This window comes from Episyrphus balteatus, chromosome 2, assembly GCF_945859705.1.
Source record: "Episyrphus balteatus chromosome 2, idEpiBalt1.1, whole genome shotgun sequence".
NCBI classification, from domain to species: domain Eukaryota; kingdom Metazoa; phylum Arthropoda; class Insecta; order Diptera; family Syrphidae; genus Episyrphus; species Episyrphus balteatus.
The window spans coordinates 36,398,388-36,416,005 of record NC_079135.1 but is presented as its reverse complement, the minus strand read 5'-3'; the positions used below and the strand labels follow the sequence as shown (position 1 = coordinate 36,416,005).

The window sequence follows — 17,618 nt, the reverse complement described above, 5'->3', positions numbered from 1 at the left end:
GTGGAAAATCCCCTTCAAATCTGAACTCTGCATAATTTTTACTGAATCATTCCACTCACATCATTCAGTGATAAATTAGAAAATCAGAAAAAAAAAATGATTCTACAAATCAAACAGAACTACACGGCGTCTTCTCTTGTTTCAAATTTTGACGCATTTTATTTTAATTTATATTTTTGCAAAATAAAAAACGCGGATTCACAATATTCATATCGTATATTTTGTCTAATTTTGCAAATTTAATTAAAAACAAAACATTTATAAATAAGGTAACTATTACAAATTATATCATATGAATCATAATTCTATTTTCTCTTAATTTGCAAAAAAAAATAGAAATAAAAATGGCTGCTGCACTGCCCGGCGTATTCCCCGCAAATTTGCAGGAAAAAATTGTCCAAAGTAAAATCCTAGTTGTCGGAGCTGGTGGAATTGGTTGTGAGATTTTAAAGAATTTAGTTTTGTCTGGATTTCCAGATATTGAAATTGTAAGTAACAATAAAATTCGAATAAAAGCGCAACTTACTATAATTTACTTACCCAGATCGATTTGGACACAATCGATTTAAGTAATCTCAACAGGCAATTCCTATTCCACAAAGAACACGTTGGCAAGTCCAAAGCCGAAGTTGCTAAAGAAAGTGCACTCAAATTTAATCCCACCGTCAAGATTAAGTCTTACCATGATAGCATCTTCAAGTAAGTTAGGTTATCTTTTTAGTTCTAATTCCCTTATAGCTTCTAGATTTCCAATACTTATTTTTTAACTGACAACTTTCAGTACTGACTACGGTGTGAGTTTCTTTAAGAAATTCAATGTAGTCCTTAATGCTCTGGACAACAGGCAAGCTCGCAACCATGTCAATCGGATGTGCTTAAATGCAGAGGTTCCTTTGATTGAAAGTGGAACGGCCGGCTACAACGGTCAAGTAGAACTCATCAAGAAAGGAGTAACACAATGCTATGAATGTACTCCGAAGGCAGCCCAAAAGTCCTTCCCCGGATGCACCATTCGAAATACTCCCTCGGAACCAATTCATTGTATTGTCTGGGCTAAGCATCTCTTCAAGTGAGTATTTTTGTATTTAGTGTATTTTATTGGTTTAAAAAGTTGGGGATTTTGGAAAGCTGTCTAGGATTTTTTACTTGCGATACGGGTACAGTAAAACCCGTTTAAAAAAAACCGTTTCTTTTAAGCGGGTTTTACTTCGTAGAAAAAATATAACAACAATTTTCCTTTGATAGAGAATGCGAAAAAGTGGGTCTCGAAAGTCTGTCAGTCTGTTAGTGGGTCGTTCTTTTATTAAATAAAGTTAACTTCGGTTGTTGTGTCAAAAAAATCGTTGTTGTTGTTAATGTTAGATTTTGTTAGAAAATTTCAACAAGAAAATACAATATAAACTAAGTTTTTGTTATTTTTATTTTTTTTTTATCAAAAACTCAAATATTTGATTAATGTACTCCGCCTGTCGACATTATTTTTCTCAAATTTGTTTCCTCATCCCTAATACGCAATTCTCAGTTTTTTTTTTTCTCTCTTTCCCCCCCATAATTAAGATCACCCAAAATAACATACACTAATAACATCAGTAAATTTAATTTAAAAATAAAAAATGTTGCATAAAGTAAGGAGTATTTTCTATCAGAAAGTGAAAAACTATTTGACCCTCAATTCTCTAAAGAGCACGTAAGAGCACCCAATTTATGTTGCATTGTGTTAAAGAATATATAAACTAACTCATAAGTTTCAATTCATCGCAGAATAACGGGGTATACTAAAACAAAATCATTAAAGTTCAAATAATAACTTAACAAAAATATCAAGTTTTAAGATACTAGTTCTAAGCCCAAATTAAAATAGAAAACACCATCTAACATTTCCAAAACTTTATTAATATCATTAATAAATAACTGAAGAAGAATTCTCCATTTAATTTTTTTTTAGATTTCTATCACAACACTTCGATATCACATATCGAATAACACTTACCAAAATACTTTGCATTCGAATAAAAATGAGGTAGATGTAACAGTTAACTTTGAACTTTGAACAAGACACGATCGATAAATAAAAAAATGAGTGCAGCATATTGACATATGTTTATTTTGCACCCTCTTTGCCAAACTTTTTGGTATCAATTTTGATTTTCAGAAAATCGACTTATGACCATCAGGTTTTTACTGCAAATACTCCTATGTGCGTCAGTTGACACACAAAAATCTACCTATTTCTTTTTCTGAACAGGAAAAATTTGAAACACTTCAGGGGAACGATTTGTTTCATTTGTTTCATTTTGCTTCAAACTTCAATCAGCTGGCACGAAAAGTGAATTTGCATCAGGAAAACAAATAAATACAATTGAAACAAGAAATAATTGTTCCATTGTAAATTTTTTTTTTTATTTATAATCAATTGGTATATAGTCCAGTAATTTTAGGTTTTATCTGCGGAAAAATTCCTACTGGGATGAATTTTGGTATACAGCTTAATGACGGCTTTGTTATGAAGATGTGAAAAATCGACATTGATATCGTGTCCGCGTTAAGAGTGATAGGGGTCAAAAGGTCACGAAAAGTTTTTCGCAAATATCTCGCGATCTATTGGTCGGAGGTCATCAAAGGAAAACTAAATTTGAACCATGTTTAAAAAGTGTGTTTTAATAATGAAGGCACTTATTGTACAAAAAAGGGAAACATACAACATTTCCAAAAAATGTGGTTCCCCCTTTTGCATAATATTTTTTATCCCAATATGTAAATTTTTATTTTTTTTTACTTAATCCGTATTTACGTAATAAGATAAGTTAATAAAACTAAAAAAATTTAAGCTACTTCGATAAAAACCTAAAAAATCGAGCAAAATAAACCAAAAATATGTATTTTTTCGTATGTGAGTGTAATCTAGTCACCTTCTCTGCGCTCTACTCGCGAAACGGTTCATCTTACAGAAAAATGTGCTGGGCATATGTTGTAGATAATTTCACGACCATCAATTTTTATATAACCTTTGATGACCTCCGACCAATAGATCGCGTGATATTTGCGAAAAATTTTTCGTGACCTTTTGACCCCTAAAACTCTTAACGCGGACACGATATCAATGTCGATTTTTCACATCTTCATAACAAAGCCGTCATTAAGCTGTATACCAAAATTCAGCCCAGTAGGAATTTTTCCGCAGATTGGGCTTAAAAATGACTAAAATGACTGGGCTAATAGCATTGTGTTTTAAATCGAATTAAAACATCACAAAATATCCATTTAAAAAATTTTCCTGATCGCTATAACCGGCCCCTTTGACGATAAACTCCTTGAATGTGTACATAAATCAGAAGAATATGTTATTGCTTCGATGAAGTACTTAATAAAGTAGCTCAAAAAGGACAAATGGATTTCGTTACTCCGATGAAATGAAAAGCATGGTTCTGTAATCGATATTAAGAGAACGAATTTGTAGGTTTTGTAAAATCCAAAGACAATTTAAAACACTTTTCGAAGTGTATGGTTGGGTTAAATGTTAATGTAATTTAAAAAAAAAACTCAAGCAAGAGTGAAAAGAGACGGATCGCGATGCTATGCAACTGCTTGATATTGGGGTATATGGTCTTAATGTTGTTCATGGATGCATGAAAAATGGGTTTGCGAGTGTTTCTTATTGGGACCTTCATATTTTCTTCGGACTTGTTAACTACGTTTTCAAAGACACTCCCGCAACGAGAAGTATGCTTATATCCGAAACGGGTGTACAAAATTTCTTTTAATATATTGCGGGGTTCGATGGTTGAAGAACAAAGAGTTTAGAGATGAGGCCTCAACATATTTGTAAGTTCAAACATTTCTTCTCTTTGCAAAAAGATCCTCCAAAAACGCAGCCTATTGCAAACCTCAATTTTTTTGTAGACCCCGTTTCAGATGTAAACAAACTTCTCCTTACAGGAGTGTTTTTGATAACATAATAAACAACTTAAGAAAATATGAAGGTTCAAACAAGAAACAATAACGATTATTATAAATAATCTTATTTTTAATAAATGTTGGAAGTTTCGCACCCGCAATCAAGAAGTATAATGCAATTTAGTCCAAAACAGTCCTTTTTATTGTTCATTACTTTTATTGTTCTTTCAAGTTCTAACTGATTAACTAGTTCAAATTCAAACCAACTATCATAACAATAGTATCTGAGTACTGAATTTAAAGTAACTAACTGCTAAACGTGTTAGCAATTTCTTGTTCCGTTTTCAGACAAGTATTTTGAATTTAAAGCTTTTTTTTGTTTGCATTTATTGCTTTCCATAAAACTTTTTGGCCAATTGCAAATTGCAAATATTTTAGATGAATAAACCTTGTTGAGTATGAATTCTTTTTAAAATCTTTTCAAAATGTTTTCAGTCAACTCTTTGGTGAGACAGCTGATGATGAGGACATATCGCCCGATGTAGCCGACCCTGAAGCTGGTGTTGGCGACCAAGAAGACCCCGAGGAAGGTGATGTCAAGCGCGTCAGCACCCGCAAATGGGCCGAAGAGGCTGGCTACGATGCCGAAACACTCTTCAACAAATTCTTCTTTGATGACATCAACTATCTGCTATCCATGTCTAATCTCTGGAAGACTCGAAAACCGCCCTCACCTCTCAAATGGGATAGTGTCCTACTCGATGAGGTTAAAAACTCAGACAATAAAGAATTTTTGAAGCAATACCACAAAGTTTGGTCATTTGCCGAAAGCGCTGCAGTCTTTGCTGATTGCGTTCAAAAATTGAAGATAGAGTTGGCCAAGTCGCCCGATAATGAGAAACTGGTTTGGGACAAGGACGATCAACCAGCGATGGATTTTGTAGCAGCTTGTGCAAACATCCGGGCAAATATATTCGAAATAGCACAAAAGTCTCGATTTGAAATTAAATCCATGGCAGGTAATGCATTGATTTTGCCCACTCCTTCTAACTTGAAATAAGCTAATTTTTTTTATTGCAGGTAACATCATTCCAGCAATTGCCACAACAAATGCCATTACAGCGGGCGTTGTTGTCCTCCATACATTCAGAGCTTTGCAAGATGAGTTCGATAAATGTAAATCGGTTTACATGCGTCTGCGACCAAATCCACGCAACCAGTTGTTGGTGCCCGAGAAGTTCCTTACTCCTCCCAATCCAAAATGCTATGTATGTTCCTCTGATCCAGCTATCGATCTAAAGGTGGACACAAATAAAATCAAGATAAAGGATTTACGTGATGATATTTTGATTAAAGCTCTTGGAATGGTCAATCCAGATGTCATTATCGACACAAAAGGAGTTATTGTTATATCATCGGAAGAAGGTGAAACTGAATGTAACGATGATAAGACAATGACTGAAATGGGAATCACCGATGGAGCATTGTTAAAGGTCGATGATTTCTTCCAGAATTATGAATTAAGTATTATTGTTTGGCATATGGATGCTGAACGTGATGGTCCACTATTTGAAGTTATTGCCGATAAAGATCAACTTAAGCCACAAGAAGAATCAGTTCCTGAGAAGACAAATGGAACTAAACGTAGTGCTAATGATGATGCTGATGATGGTCCTTCTACGTCGAAAAAGAGTCGCATTGAAGTTGTCGAAGATGATGATGATTTGTGTTTGATTGAAGACGATGATGAAGTTGCTGTTGTTGAGGAAAAGAAAGAAGAGCCGAAAGTAGTAGAAAATAATAGCACAGAAAAAGTAGAAGCTTCTCCTGCTAAAAATAATGCAAATGAAAAAGAATCTGCTTCTTCTACTCCTGCTAAATCCAGTTCATCATCGTCTGCTTCAGTTGCAACTAAGAGGAAGCCAACTGCAAACGATGATGATTCAATTGATGGTCCGTCTAACACCAAACGCACCAAGCAGGATGATGATGACGATGATGTCACCATCATCGATTGAGATTTTTTATGTCAAAGTAAGATTTTTTTAAATAATAACTCGATGTCCTTGTAAATGTAAAATATCTTCTTTCCAATAAATAAAAGAAAGAAAAAAATGGATACAATCAAAATAATGTTTTTTATTGGGATTTAATAATTTTTTTTTTTTTCTAACTTTGTTGGTCGAGAAATTTAATCGTTGCTCAAAAACTTCCTCGAAAAATGTCCTTGTTGCCACAGTTTGGTGGCAACCAAAACTAATCTTCAGCGATCGCAAAAGAAAACACGATATTAGATGTTTTATTCTCTAAGCGATGCTTAAAATCCTTTATTAAAAAGAATATGTTAATTCAAATCTATTATAACATAATTAATGAATACTTACAATAGTTTTTTTTTTTTTTTATATATATTTAAGTTTTAAATATAATTTTGTAGGTTATAACCTGCCGGGTACTACTTTCTATCTAAAATGCGCTTGGAAAATGTTTTATATTAAGTTGGCTGCAGTTGCATTTCCGGAGCTTTTAGCTCTAAGCCACCAGGGATGTAAATACTATTACACCCCGTTTACAGCGGCTGTTAACACTCCCCCTTGGTATTTTCGACCTGGGGCTCGCATCTTCTTTGGGACCTTACGTCAAGAACTGCCAACTTGACTGCTGGTCTTTGGTATATGCCGCTTTGAGTTTGGACGAAGGCACTTCGAACTTGTCCATCCTTCGATATCTTAGTGTCGATTACCCGGCCTTTGGGCCAACAGTTTCTTGGGTTTAGCGGATCGACGATTAGAACGATATCACCCTTTTCAATCGGCTTAGCTGGTGTAAACCATTTGGAACGCCGAGTAATCGTTGGAAGATACTCCCTAACCCAGCGCTGCCAGAAGAGTTCCGCATAGTGCTGCGATGTAAGCCAATTTCTTTTAAGTGCCACAGCGCCATTGTCGAATACTGCGAGTGGTTTGCTGCCGTTTGAAGACCCCAAAAGGAAGTGATTGGGAGTCAAAGCTTCCTCACTTTCGTCATCAATGGGAATGTAGGTCAGCGGCCGCGAGTTCACTATATTTTCGACCTCTATTAGCATACTTCTTAAAAGTTCATCCGAAGGATTGCGAGTTGGCATTATATCATATAAAGAGGTTTTCACTGATCGAACTAGCCTTTCCCAACTGCCACCCATATGTGGAGATCCCGGTGGGATGAAGGTCCATTTGGTGGTGGTTGTTGTAAACGTCTCCATCATCCTTTCAGTGTCGACTTCTTTTAGCGCATCTCTTAGTTCTCGCTCTGCTCCGTGAAAATTTGTTCCATTATCACTGTAGATTTCGATGGGTGTGCCACGCCTTGCCATGAAATTTCGAAGAGCTAGTATGCAGGAATCTGTTGATAATGAGTGCGCTACCTCGATATGTACGGCCCTGGTAGTAAGACACGTTAACAGCACTCCCCACCGCTTTTCCGTTCTTCGGAGAATAGTTACAGCCAGAGGTCCGAAATAGTCAACTCCCACGAATGAGAATGGTCGACAAAATGGAGCTATTCGTGCTGGTGGAAGTTGAGCCATTATAGGAGGTTGCGGCTTAGTGGACCAATTTTTGCATTTTTGACATTCACTTCTTACGGATCTGAAGACGGATCTCATGTGGGCAATATGAAATTTTTGTCGAAGTTCGTTAACTACAGATTCGTGGTTTCGATGGTTGAAGCGAGTATGGAGATCAATGATAACAAGTTTGGTGATTGGATGGTTTCTTGGGAGAATGATGGGCCTTTTGACGTCTTCATTTCCGTTGATAGAAGAAGGTATCCTGCTGTTTGCTCGAATCACTTTATCTGCATCTAGGTATGGGCATAAATTGTACAGTATACTTGTCTTTTCAACGCAATGTTTAGATGTCAAATCTGCAATTTCGTCCCAATACTCACTAGTCTGCGCTTCTCTGAACAACTCTGCTTCAGCCCATCGGAGTTCTTCTCGCTTCAAGTACCCTTTTCGTTGATGGTGAATTATTTTTGTCTTCCGCTCATTTCTCTTGACGCTCGTATTGTAGACAAAACGAAGAGCGTAAGCCGCTACTCTGACTAGCCTTCTCCAGCTGGAAGTATAGCTAATACGAAAGTTTTCTTCACGGTCCAAGGTATGTACACCGACAAAGCATGTTCTTAACTCTTCATTTGTAGTATTTTCAGATGGTATTTCATTGGGCCATAAACTCGGGTGAGACTTAAGGAATTCCGGACCTCTAAACCAGCGGCTGGACATCTTGAATTCTGGAACTTTCTGCCACTTCGTTCCTTCATCAGCAACATTGATTTTGGTGGAGATCCATCTCCAATCAGATATTTCAGTAGAGTCTAAGATCTCGCTAACGCGAAAGGCTACAAATGGTTTGTATCGGCGGTGATCTGATCGAATCCAGCTTAGGACATTTTTGGAGTCTGACCAGAAGAAACGTTGAGATAGGTCAATTGTATGCGACTCAGCTATGAATTTCGCGAATCTCACACCAAGGACGGCAGCTTGAAGTTCAAGTTTTGGGATCGATAGACTTTTTAGTGGTGCCACCCTTGTTTTGGCACCGATGAGGACAGTGTTAACTGAGTTGTTGTTGGCAGTTCTCAAATATGCGACTGCAGCGAATCCATTTTCGCTCGCGTCCACGAACACGTGCAGCTGTGTAATGGTATCTGGATGACGATTGTTGACGAAGTAACATCTTGGTATTTTTAGATTTGCTATTTCGGGTAGGTATCGAATCCATCTCAGCCACTTCTCATACTCCGCATCTTTGATCTCTTCGTCCCATCCGATGTTTGATCGCCAAACGTTTTGTAGTAATACTTTCACATACATGAGAAAATGTGCCAGTAGACCTAAAGGGTCAAAGATAGTCATCAAAATCTTTAGTATTTCACGCTTTGTTGGTCGTCGTTGACCGGAGAGAACATCTGCTTGGCTTGTATTGGTGTTTATTTTATAAGTGAAGCAATCAGAAGCTGTGCACCACCACATGCCGAGTACTTTTTCGGTTCCCATCTCAATGTCTACGGCGAGATTCACTTGATCACTGGACTGACTGTTCATGGCCTTAACAACTTCAGGTGAGTTTGAAATCCAGTTTCGGATGAAGAATCCACCTTGCTGGTGCACGAATTGGATTTCCTTGGCCAACTGTATGGCCTTTTCCGGTGAGCTCGTACTGTCCATAAGATCGTCAACATATTGGTTGTTCTTGATTGATTGGACTGCTCTTGGAAACTTTGTGGCGAATTCGTCGGCATTCTTGTTGATCACGTATTGTGCGCTAGCAGAGGCAGATGTTGCTCCCATGATCATGACTTGCATTGCGATAACTTCAGGTTCGGTTTCTTCACTGGTGCTCCATAAGAATCTTTGAAAGTTCTGATCCTTTTCACGAATTTGGATTTGGTGGTACATTTCCATGATGTCTCCAAAGATTGCAATCGAGTCTTCTCTGAATTTGAATAAAACAGAAACTAGTGACACGAGTTGGCCTGGACCTCTCAAAAGCATGGAGTTCAGCGATATACCTTGCACGGTGGCTGCCGCGTCCCATACAATTCTTAATTTGCCAGGTTTGTTAGGATTAAATACTGGGAAAATGGGAAGATACCAGCAGTGGTCACGTCCTTCAACTATTTCCTGTGTTGACAGCTTCCTCGCGTAACCTTTGTTTATGAATTCTTTAATCTTTTTATCGAGGGCTATAGCTAGCTGCGGATCTCTTTTCATTTTCTTGTGAAGACATGATAATCGCCTTTTTGCCATTGGAAAGCTGTTTGGTAGGTCAAGGTTGTCGAACTTCCAGAGAAGTGCTGTTTCGAAACGGCCGTTCTTTCGAATGGTGTGAGCATCCAGTAGATCTAGCGCTCGCTTATCGTCAGTAGGCATCAAAACTTTGTCTGGGTTCGATATTCCAAAGTTATCCATGCATATAAAGTCCTTCACAAGACGTTGCAATTCAGTATCGCTGCATTCACATATATGGAAATTGTGATGTTGACCTACGGACTCACTTCCAGGACATCGACCATGCACCATCCATCCCAAACGCGTTTTGGTTGCGACAGGTTCCTCTGAACTTCCTTCTTTACACTTGAGAGGGAGACTCAACTTTGTATGCTTGAGACCAATTAATAAACTTGGTGTCTCATTCTCATATGACTCGATAGAAAGTCCCTTAAGATGTTCATACTTGCTTTCTAGCTTCTTGAAATCCAAAGATTGATAAGGTAGAGAAAGGTTCTTCACAGTGTGGACATCCGAGAAAGAGTAAATCTCCGCATTGGGTGCGGTGCTTGAAATTCGTAAAGACAACACCTCTGACTCATTCTCGTACCTATGAGTGTTGCCAGTCCACTTTAAACATAGTGGTTGTGCTTTTCCCTTTAAATTCAGTTGGGCTGCAAGTTCTTTATCCATCAGAGTCAACGACGACCCATCATCCAGGAAGGCAAAGGTTTTAAGCTGAACTCCCTCTCCATACAACAGCACTGGTACAATTCTGAACAAGGTGGAGCCGCAAACCTTACTCTGTTGGTTCTTCATATGGACTGAAACATTGCCTTTCAGTTCTTGATCTTCTTCTTTGACTTTGCTCTTAAGGTCGTTGTGCAAAAGTGGGTGGTGTTTGAAGGTGCAATTGTCTTTGCCACAAACCGATGTTGAAGGGCAGCTTCGAAAATTGTGTTTTTTAAGACACCTTCCACAAAGTTGGTGTTCTCTCACCTTTGCCCATTTAGAAGTTCGACTGAGTCCCTTAAATTGCTTACACTCGGCTACGGAGGTACAACTCTCTTTGCAAATGCAACATTTTTGTTTCAGGTTGTTGTTATTCTCGTCCACTTGGCAGTGAGAGTTGAGAAATCCAGCCTTTTGTTTGGAACCTCGACTGAAACCTTTAGCCTCGGTAGGGTGAATCGAGTTGATGGGGGCTAGAACTCCGTTGGCGGCTTCAGCAAGTCGGTATACCCATGCACTAAAGTGAGAGAGAGTGCAATCAGATAATGACATTTTATAAATGCCCCAGTTGAGAAGAATAGTTGGTGGTAATTTATTCTCAAGTTGTGTCAAGAGTGAAGGATTATTCAAATGGGCATCTAATCCTGTTGCTTTAATGGTGGCATATAAGTTTTGTACTTCCAAAGCAAAGTTCAGTATCGTATCTAACTTTCCATCCTTGGGTGCAGGGGTTGCATTAAGTTTTTGAAGAAGCGTCTGTATGATGAGTTCTGGTCTTCCATATAGTGTCTTGAGTCTCGCCATAACCTCACCGAAACAATTCGGTTGCAACAATAGCCATCTGACAGCAACCTTTGCCTTCCCTGTTAATGCTTTATTAAGCCTCATCACATTCTCTTCGTCTGTAAATCCGCATAGCTCAGTGCTCCTCTCAAAGCTTGATATAAATAAAGGCCATTGCTCAGGATTACCATCGAAGCCTGGTAAATCTTTCGACATTAGATGACGGGCAGCTATTTGATTTTTGTTCAAGCTTCGAGTAGGTGGATTTGTTACAGTTGTATAGGTCTGTGGAAATGCGGGTGTTGTTGCTTGAGGGAAAGGCAACGATGTTAGAGGTACAAACTGTTGCGGTTGTGTTGCATTGAATGCTGGATGGTTAACCATGACGGAATCACATTGCTTTGATGTTTCTATAGGCTGGTGATTTTTGAAATTCCCTGGCCAGGTGCTGTTGATGTCACAAGAGTGGATATTTGTTTGCAATGGGAACGAGATTGGATTTTCTTTTGTTGGGAGTAAATCTTTGTGATATACCATTGGTTGTGGTGGATTCGAATTGTGTTTAAGCCACCCATTCACTTTCTTCACAGAAATAGATTCATCATCGGTGACAGTAGAGCCATCTTCTATATCTACCCTGCTCAAGATTTGATACTTTTTCTCTAAATACTCGGTATCTCTTTTTTCCTTTAGTTCTCGTTCTTCATTTAGCAATTGCAATTCGATTTGAGTGTGTCTGGTGTAGGAAAACTTTGATCCCTTAGAGCTGATGGAGGCAATTGATCTTCTTCGCTGTTGAATTGGAACTGCCATAGGATTTTCATTCGATAAAATCCTAGTCGAATTCGATGATAGATGAGTTACCTTATTAGCAGCAGAAACAACGTATGCCGTGTCAATTGGAAAAGCAGCTGAAGAAGTGGAAGCGAGACTATCTGTTACGGGATTTGGAGCATTTGGCAGAATTTGAGAAAGGTCACGTATATTCGAAGGATGACTGAAAGCGAAAGTCGTGGCAGCAGAGGGGGCAGGATGTTGTCTGGTTTGTTTTGGGACGGCACCTTTGTTCAATGCCCCAACAGAATCGGGCATGTCTTTGAACGGTTTGTTGAAAGTCAGAGAATTTGGTTTTGTAACCACCTTACCAATGACAGATCTTACCTGATTATTTTCTGATTGGGTATCGCGTTCGAAAACCATTTGTAAATTTGGTTGAAAATGATCTATCTGATGAACATCATGATTTGGAAATGAATTTTGTTGAATTGGATACGACGAAACGTAGCCAATGGAATGTAGAGCAGAGCGAGCGACGGTGGTGGCAGTATTAGAGGCAGTACATGGTTCGATACACGAAGCAGCCTTTCTTGGGTGTGTAAAACCAAAGGCTGAAGTGGAGAACGAAGTATATGGTGCATCACTTACCACTGAACGTAATGCAGCAGAAGGAGCTATGTTCATTCCATATGGCTGAGAGTACAAAGATGCATTTGAACTTACACCGAATGCGTATGATTCGGGACATAATGTGGAGGTGGCGACTGTGTGAAATGCATCAGTAGGTATGGCAGTATAGGGAGTAGAGAAGCTAGTTGATGTGAGGACAGTTGATTCAGGACACGAAACAGCCTTTGTAGTATGAATAGAATCAAAGGCTGATGTGAAATTCGATGAATGTGGTGCATCACATACCACTGCACATAATGTAGTAGCAGGAGCTATGGCAGTGCAGGCAGCAGAGAACGTAGTGGATGTGATGGCAGCTGGTTTAGTACACGAAACAGCCTTTGTAGTATATATAGGATCAAAGGCTGATGTGAGATTCGAAAAATATGGTGCATCACATACCACTGCACATAATGTAGTAGCAGGAGCTATGGCAGTGCAGATAGGGGCAGTATTTATCGCAAAAGTAGGTGCTGCTTGGGACACAGCACGTGGTGTTGCACTCGCAGTATTCGGGTCGAATATGGCAGGGTCAACGGTGGTATCTAGTGCAGCATTCATGGCATTATTGGCAATAGTAATGGCATAATTCGTTGTGCTATTTAGGGCAGTATATGGCGCAACTGCAGCAGTATATGGGGCTGCTAATATGGCAGCACTATGACTATCGGAAACTACTTCTACAACACTAGGTAATGGGAAGCTCTTACCTCGTCGGTTTGCGCATGTGCTGCAAACCCATTCCTTGTCCTTTACATTATTGGTGACTCCTACGCACCCAAAATGGTACCAGGCTTGGCAGGTGTCGCACTGGACCATGTCGTCCATAGAATCTGGGCCGTCGCAGCTCCTGCAATTGTACTCCTCCGCCTTCGGGGGTGATCGCGGTGTCTTATTCGACCTGGTGAAGGCACCTTTCTGGTCTTTCTTTGGAGGCATGGTGCACAGCAGTCGAAAAGGCGCATCAATTTATATAAAAAACCATATATATATTGATTTTAAGAATGTTGCCACAGTTTGGTGGCAACCAAAACTAATCTTCAGCGATCGCAAAAGAAAACACGATATTAGATGTTTTATTCTCTAAGCGATGCTTAAAATCCTTTATTAAAAAGAATATGTTAATTCAAATCTATTATAACATAATTAATGAATACTTACAATAGTTTTTTTTTTTTTTTATATATATTTAAGTTTTAAATATAATTTTGTAGGTTATAACCTGCCGGGTACTACTTTCTATCTAAAATGCGCTTGGAAAATGTTTTATATTAAGTTGGCTGCAGTTGCATTTCCGGAGCTTTTAGCTCTAAGCCACCAGGGATGTAAATACTATTACACCCCGTTTACAGCGGCTGTTAACAGTCCTAATACTGGGGGATTTACTACTTAAAACGAATCGAGCGGCAAGTAAATAATAATGAAGTAAACGATAGTCACAACAAAGAGCGATGATGTACATAAGACGAGAAAATCGTTTGGCAAAACCAAACCGAAAGAAATATTTTTTTGAGATTCACATACATTCTAACGGCAGACGTAACAATATTATTACAATATAAAAACAAAAGTCAAACGATAGGCAAATGGCAGTCGTAAAGATTAACGAGTATCGTTGAAATAAAACGGTTTTTTTTTCATCGATAAACAAATTAAATCATGAATTATTTATGTTTCAATGTTGCGTACATCAATTAACTGTCATTCCAGGAACGGTAGTTTTGCAATGATTCTAGATTAAAGTTATAATTTTTTGTCAATAAAAATATGATAGATAAAAAAGGCCACTACACTATTTTATTTTAACATTTCGTTTAACAATAAAAAAAAAAACAATATAGGTGTTGTATATTAATATTCATAAATATGAGCTACTGTACTCAATTTCTACTTTAACTAATCATATAAATCTAGTTATCAATTGCTTTAATACTTTTCTGTTTGTCAAAATAAATATTATTAGTTTTTTATTTACATTAGAACAAAGAAGTTCATTATTGTTTTTTAAGGAATCGACTTTTCTTTTAATTTCGAAAGTTCGAGACACAACAGTATTGGCGTAGAGGTGAAAACTTATTTTCAAAAAAAAGAATATCATCTAACATTATCGAACATAAAAATGATCTGAAAGTCATTTCCGGGAACGCTCTTGAAGTAAAAATAAGTTAATTTTCTTATAAAACAGATATCTACTGAAATTTTCCGCCTCCATGATGCAGCTCGCGCTAAATTTTAGCTCCCATACAAATTATCGAAAATTTTTAGCCGAGCTAAAATGGATCCCATACAAATTATCGATAACTTGTATGGGAATTTTATCTCGGCTAAAATTTAGCGCGAGCAGCGTACCAGGCTTTATAAAATTAAATTTTTTAGACTTCCACCCGTATTCTGCTATTCGATTCACGTGAATCGAAAGATTTCCTGCCTTTACCACACACAGATGGCTTTGAAAAAAACCCTTAATTTCGTAAGCAAAACGTTGTTTCCGTCTGTTTTATTAATTTTAAGGAAAAAAAAAAATTGTTTAAGTTTAATATAAAAATCCATTTAAACGCTTCTTATTTCAGACTTTCACGTGAATCGAATAAGAGAATACGGCCGTTCAATTACGTGAGTAGTTTACGTACAAATGTAAAACAAACATTTTGAATCGATAACTTAACGTAAAAGACGTTGGAGACTTTATTGATATTAAAAATATCAGGTACCTCGGTTATACGCATAAGGGTGTCCGTTATTTCCCAAAGTGATGTTTTCGTGGGTGACACCCCCCAGATCGAAAGTTTAGGGCCTAAATACGGGGAATTTAGCAAAAAACAAATTTTTTGGAGGTTATTAACCCGTGCCTCTAGGGTCATACTTTCCCCATACAAATTCCCCATACGGCAAAAATTTCAAATAGAAATTTTAAAAAATTTAAATTTTTGATTTATACAAAAATTTTTGAATGCAATATTTGAAAAGAATTAAAAATCAATAAAACTGCATTTAAAATTATGTGATAGGTGAAAGCAAAAACTACGAAAACAGCTAATAATTTCAAAAACCGAAATAAAATATAAAAAAAATTTTTAACTGGAAATTTTGAATGTAATCTTTTAAATAAACTATTTTGCAACCAGAATCAACAAACATTTTAAAAATAGATGATTTAACTCGAGAGAAAAAAAATTTTATGTATGAGTTAAAAATTTCCCATACAAATTTGTATGGGGAAAGTATGACCCTAGAGGCACGGGTTAATGACCTCCAAAAAATTTGTTTTTGCTAAATTCCCCGTATTTAGGCCCTACATTTTCGATCTGGGGGGTGTCACCCCCGAAAACATCACTTTGGGAAATAACGGACACCCTAATGCGCATAGACCAGTTATTGGGTTTAGTCATTGATGTTCACATTAAGACCCCCACATGTGGAGCATTAAAGTGGGCGAGTTGTGGTCCTTTTCGAGATTACGACTGTATTCGATAACGGAGAAGAATTTGGCTTTGTAACAAAAAAAAAATATCTTCTTATTGAGTTACAAAACTAATCTCCACTGCCGCATTGCGAGTGAGAATTGGTTTTCTAATATTTTCCTTTCAAAATGTTGAAATAAAATAAAATGCAGTTTGGTAACGTTTTATATTTAATAAGCCATTTTACATACAATATTCATTTTTACTCGCCTTTTATATTTAAAAAGGACGCACTTTACTTTGGGTTGCATCAGTTAAGATCCAAGTTTTATAGTCACGCTTCTTCATTGACATTTGCTTGTGGCGCGGATGTGTTGGACAGATGACATAATGACGACGATCTCTGATAACGAAATAGCAATCCTTGCAACGTCTCTTCAAACGTCCTTTCACCTTGAATCCAGCTACTTGGGAAATAATTGTATTAATTGGAGCTAAAAGCCTTTGAATAAGATTCCCGGCAAATTGTGGTTGCAATGCCGAAGATGGTAATGCGGTGATTTGTGAGGAACTTGGTTTGGTCATAACATGGAAGTTCCTTGCGGCAATTTGACTTGCATTGCCACATAATCGCAAGCTAGTCGATAGAAGATTACTACAAAATCTGTAACTCATCTGAAATAGGTGATTTTATTTAGTTTTTAATTGTAAATAATTAAAATTAACACAAAATATTACTTTGCTTGAATATTTTTTTTCAACACACGACGAGAAATAATGAAAATTGAAAACATATGTTTTTGACAACTGACAGTTGTGACAGCTGCACTAGCGCCAATCTTTTAATAGTAGAACTACGTTAAGAGTGGTTCTTGTACATGATAATGTTGATATAAATTTTAAAGTTTGCTTTTAGGCTAATTGAAACAAGCTGACCCGTACTGGCGTTGCTTTGCAATTTTTTGAAGTGAAAACTTCTTTAGTATCGTAGTGATTTGAAACACGATGAATCGATAAAATGACATTAAAATTGGTGATCTATAATCATCGTACAGCTTAAACTATAGTCGATATAAAAATCGTTGATAGGTAACTTATTTGTTAGGTATAAACATGAAAGTGAGCACTAAGAAGGGATTTTTCGAAATTCAAAAATTTAATAGGGTGAATAGGGGTAAAATAACGTAGCAAAAAATGGCTATTTTCTAAAATATATTAATAAAATAAATAAATAATATATAAATTAATGATTAAAGATTTCACTATAAGGTTATTAAGGTATTGAAAAAATTCAAAACCAGGTTATGAAAAGTTTTTATAAAATGACAACATGTGATAGACCTTTGAAAAAATTTGTTTGCCAATTTAAAAGAAGCCATTGAAAAGTAAATGAAAAACATTAGGCGTCTATTACTGATTTTTTTTTAAGTAGTTGAGTTTCTAAAATGATTTTTGACCAAATAACTGGAAAAACAAGTTTTTTTGCCCCAAATTTTTTTTAACGTTTTTAACCGTTTTGCATTTATATCTTTTTTATTTTAATGGTAGATGAATTTAATTTATACTGTAGATAAAATAACAAGTTGTAAAAAAAAATCAATTGCTTTTAT

The 17,618-nt window shown here is 37.0% G+C and overlaps 2 protein-coding genes across 2 annotated transcripts; one reads left to right on the top strand and one right to left on the bottom strand.

The window, feature by feature from the left end:
* Positions 1–333: 333 nt before the first annotated feature.
* LOC129910621 (SUMO-activating enzyme subunit 2) lies at positions 334–6,024 on the top strand. The gene is made up of 5 exons (XM_055988054.1): positions 334–488; positions 545–699; positions 782–1,069; positions 4,390–4,913; positions 4,975–6,024. The coding sequence occupies exons 1-5, from the start codon at positions 345–347 to the stop codon at positions 5,910–5,912; spliced, it is 2,049 nt and encodes a 682-aa protein (XP_055844029.1). The 5' UTR covers positions 334–344; the 3' UTR covers positions 5,913–6,024.
* A 10,263-nt stretch (positions 6,025–16,287) lies between these two features.
* Positions 16,288–16,593, bottom strand: LOC129909386 (39S ribosomal protein L36, mitochondrial). Its single transcript, XM_055986471.1, has one exon. The coding sequence runs from the start codon at positions 16,591–16,593 to the stop codon at positions 16,288–16,290; it is 306 nt and encodes a 101-aa protein (XP_055842446.1).
* Between the last annotated feature and the right edge of the window lie 1,025 nt (positions 16,594–17,618).

Excerpts from the sequence above, each read along its gene's own strand:
- LOC129910621 (XM_055988054.1), top strand. The coding sequence starts at position 345 with ATGGCTGCTGCACTGCCCGGCGTATTCCCCGCAAATTTGCAGGAAAAA. Across the intron at positions 489-544 it reads GATTTCCAGATATTGAAATT|ATCGATTTGGACACAATCGA; the intron begins GTAAGTAACAAT and ends TTACTTACCCAG. Across the intron at positions 1,070-4,389 it reads TGGGCTAAGCATCTCTTCAA|TCAACTCTTTGGTGAGACAG; the intron begins GTGAGTATTTTT and ends AAATGTTTTCAG.
- LOC129909386 (XM_055986471.1), bottom strand. The coding sequence starts at position 16,593 with ATGACCAAACCAAGTTCCTCACAAATCACCGCATTACCATCTTCGGCA.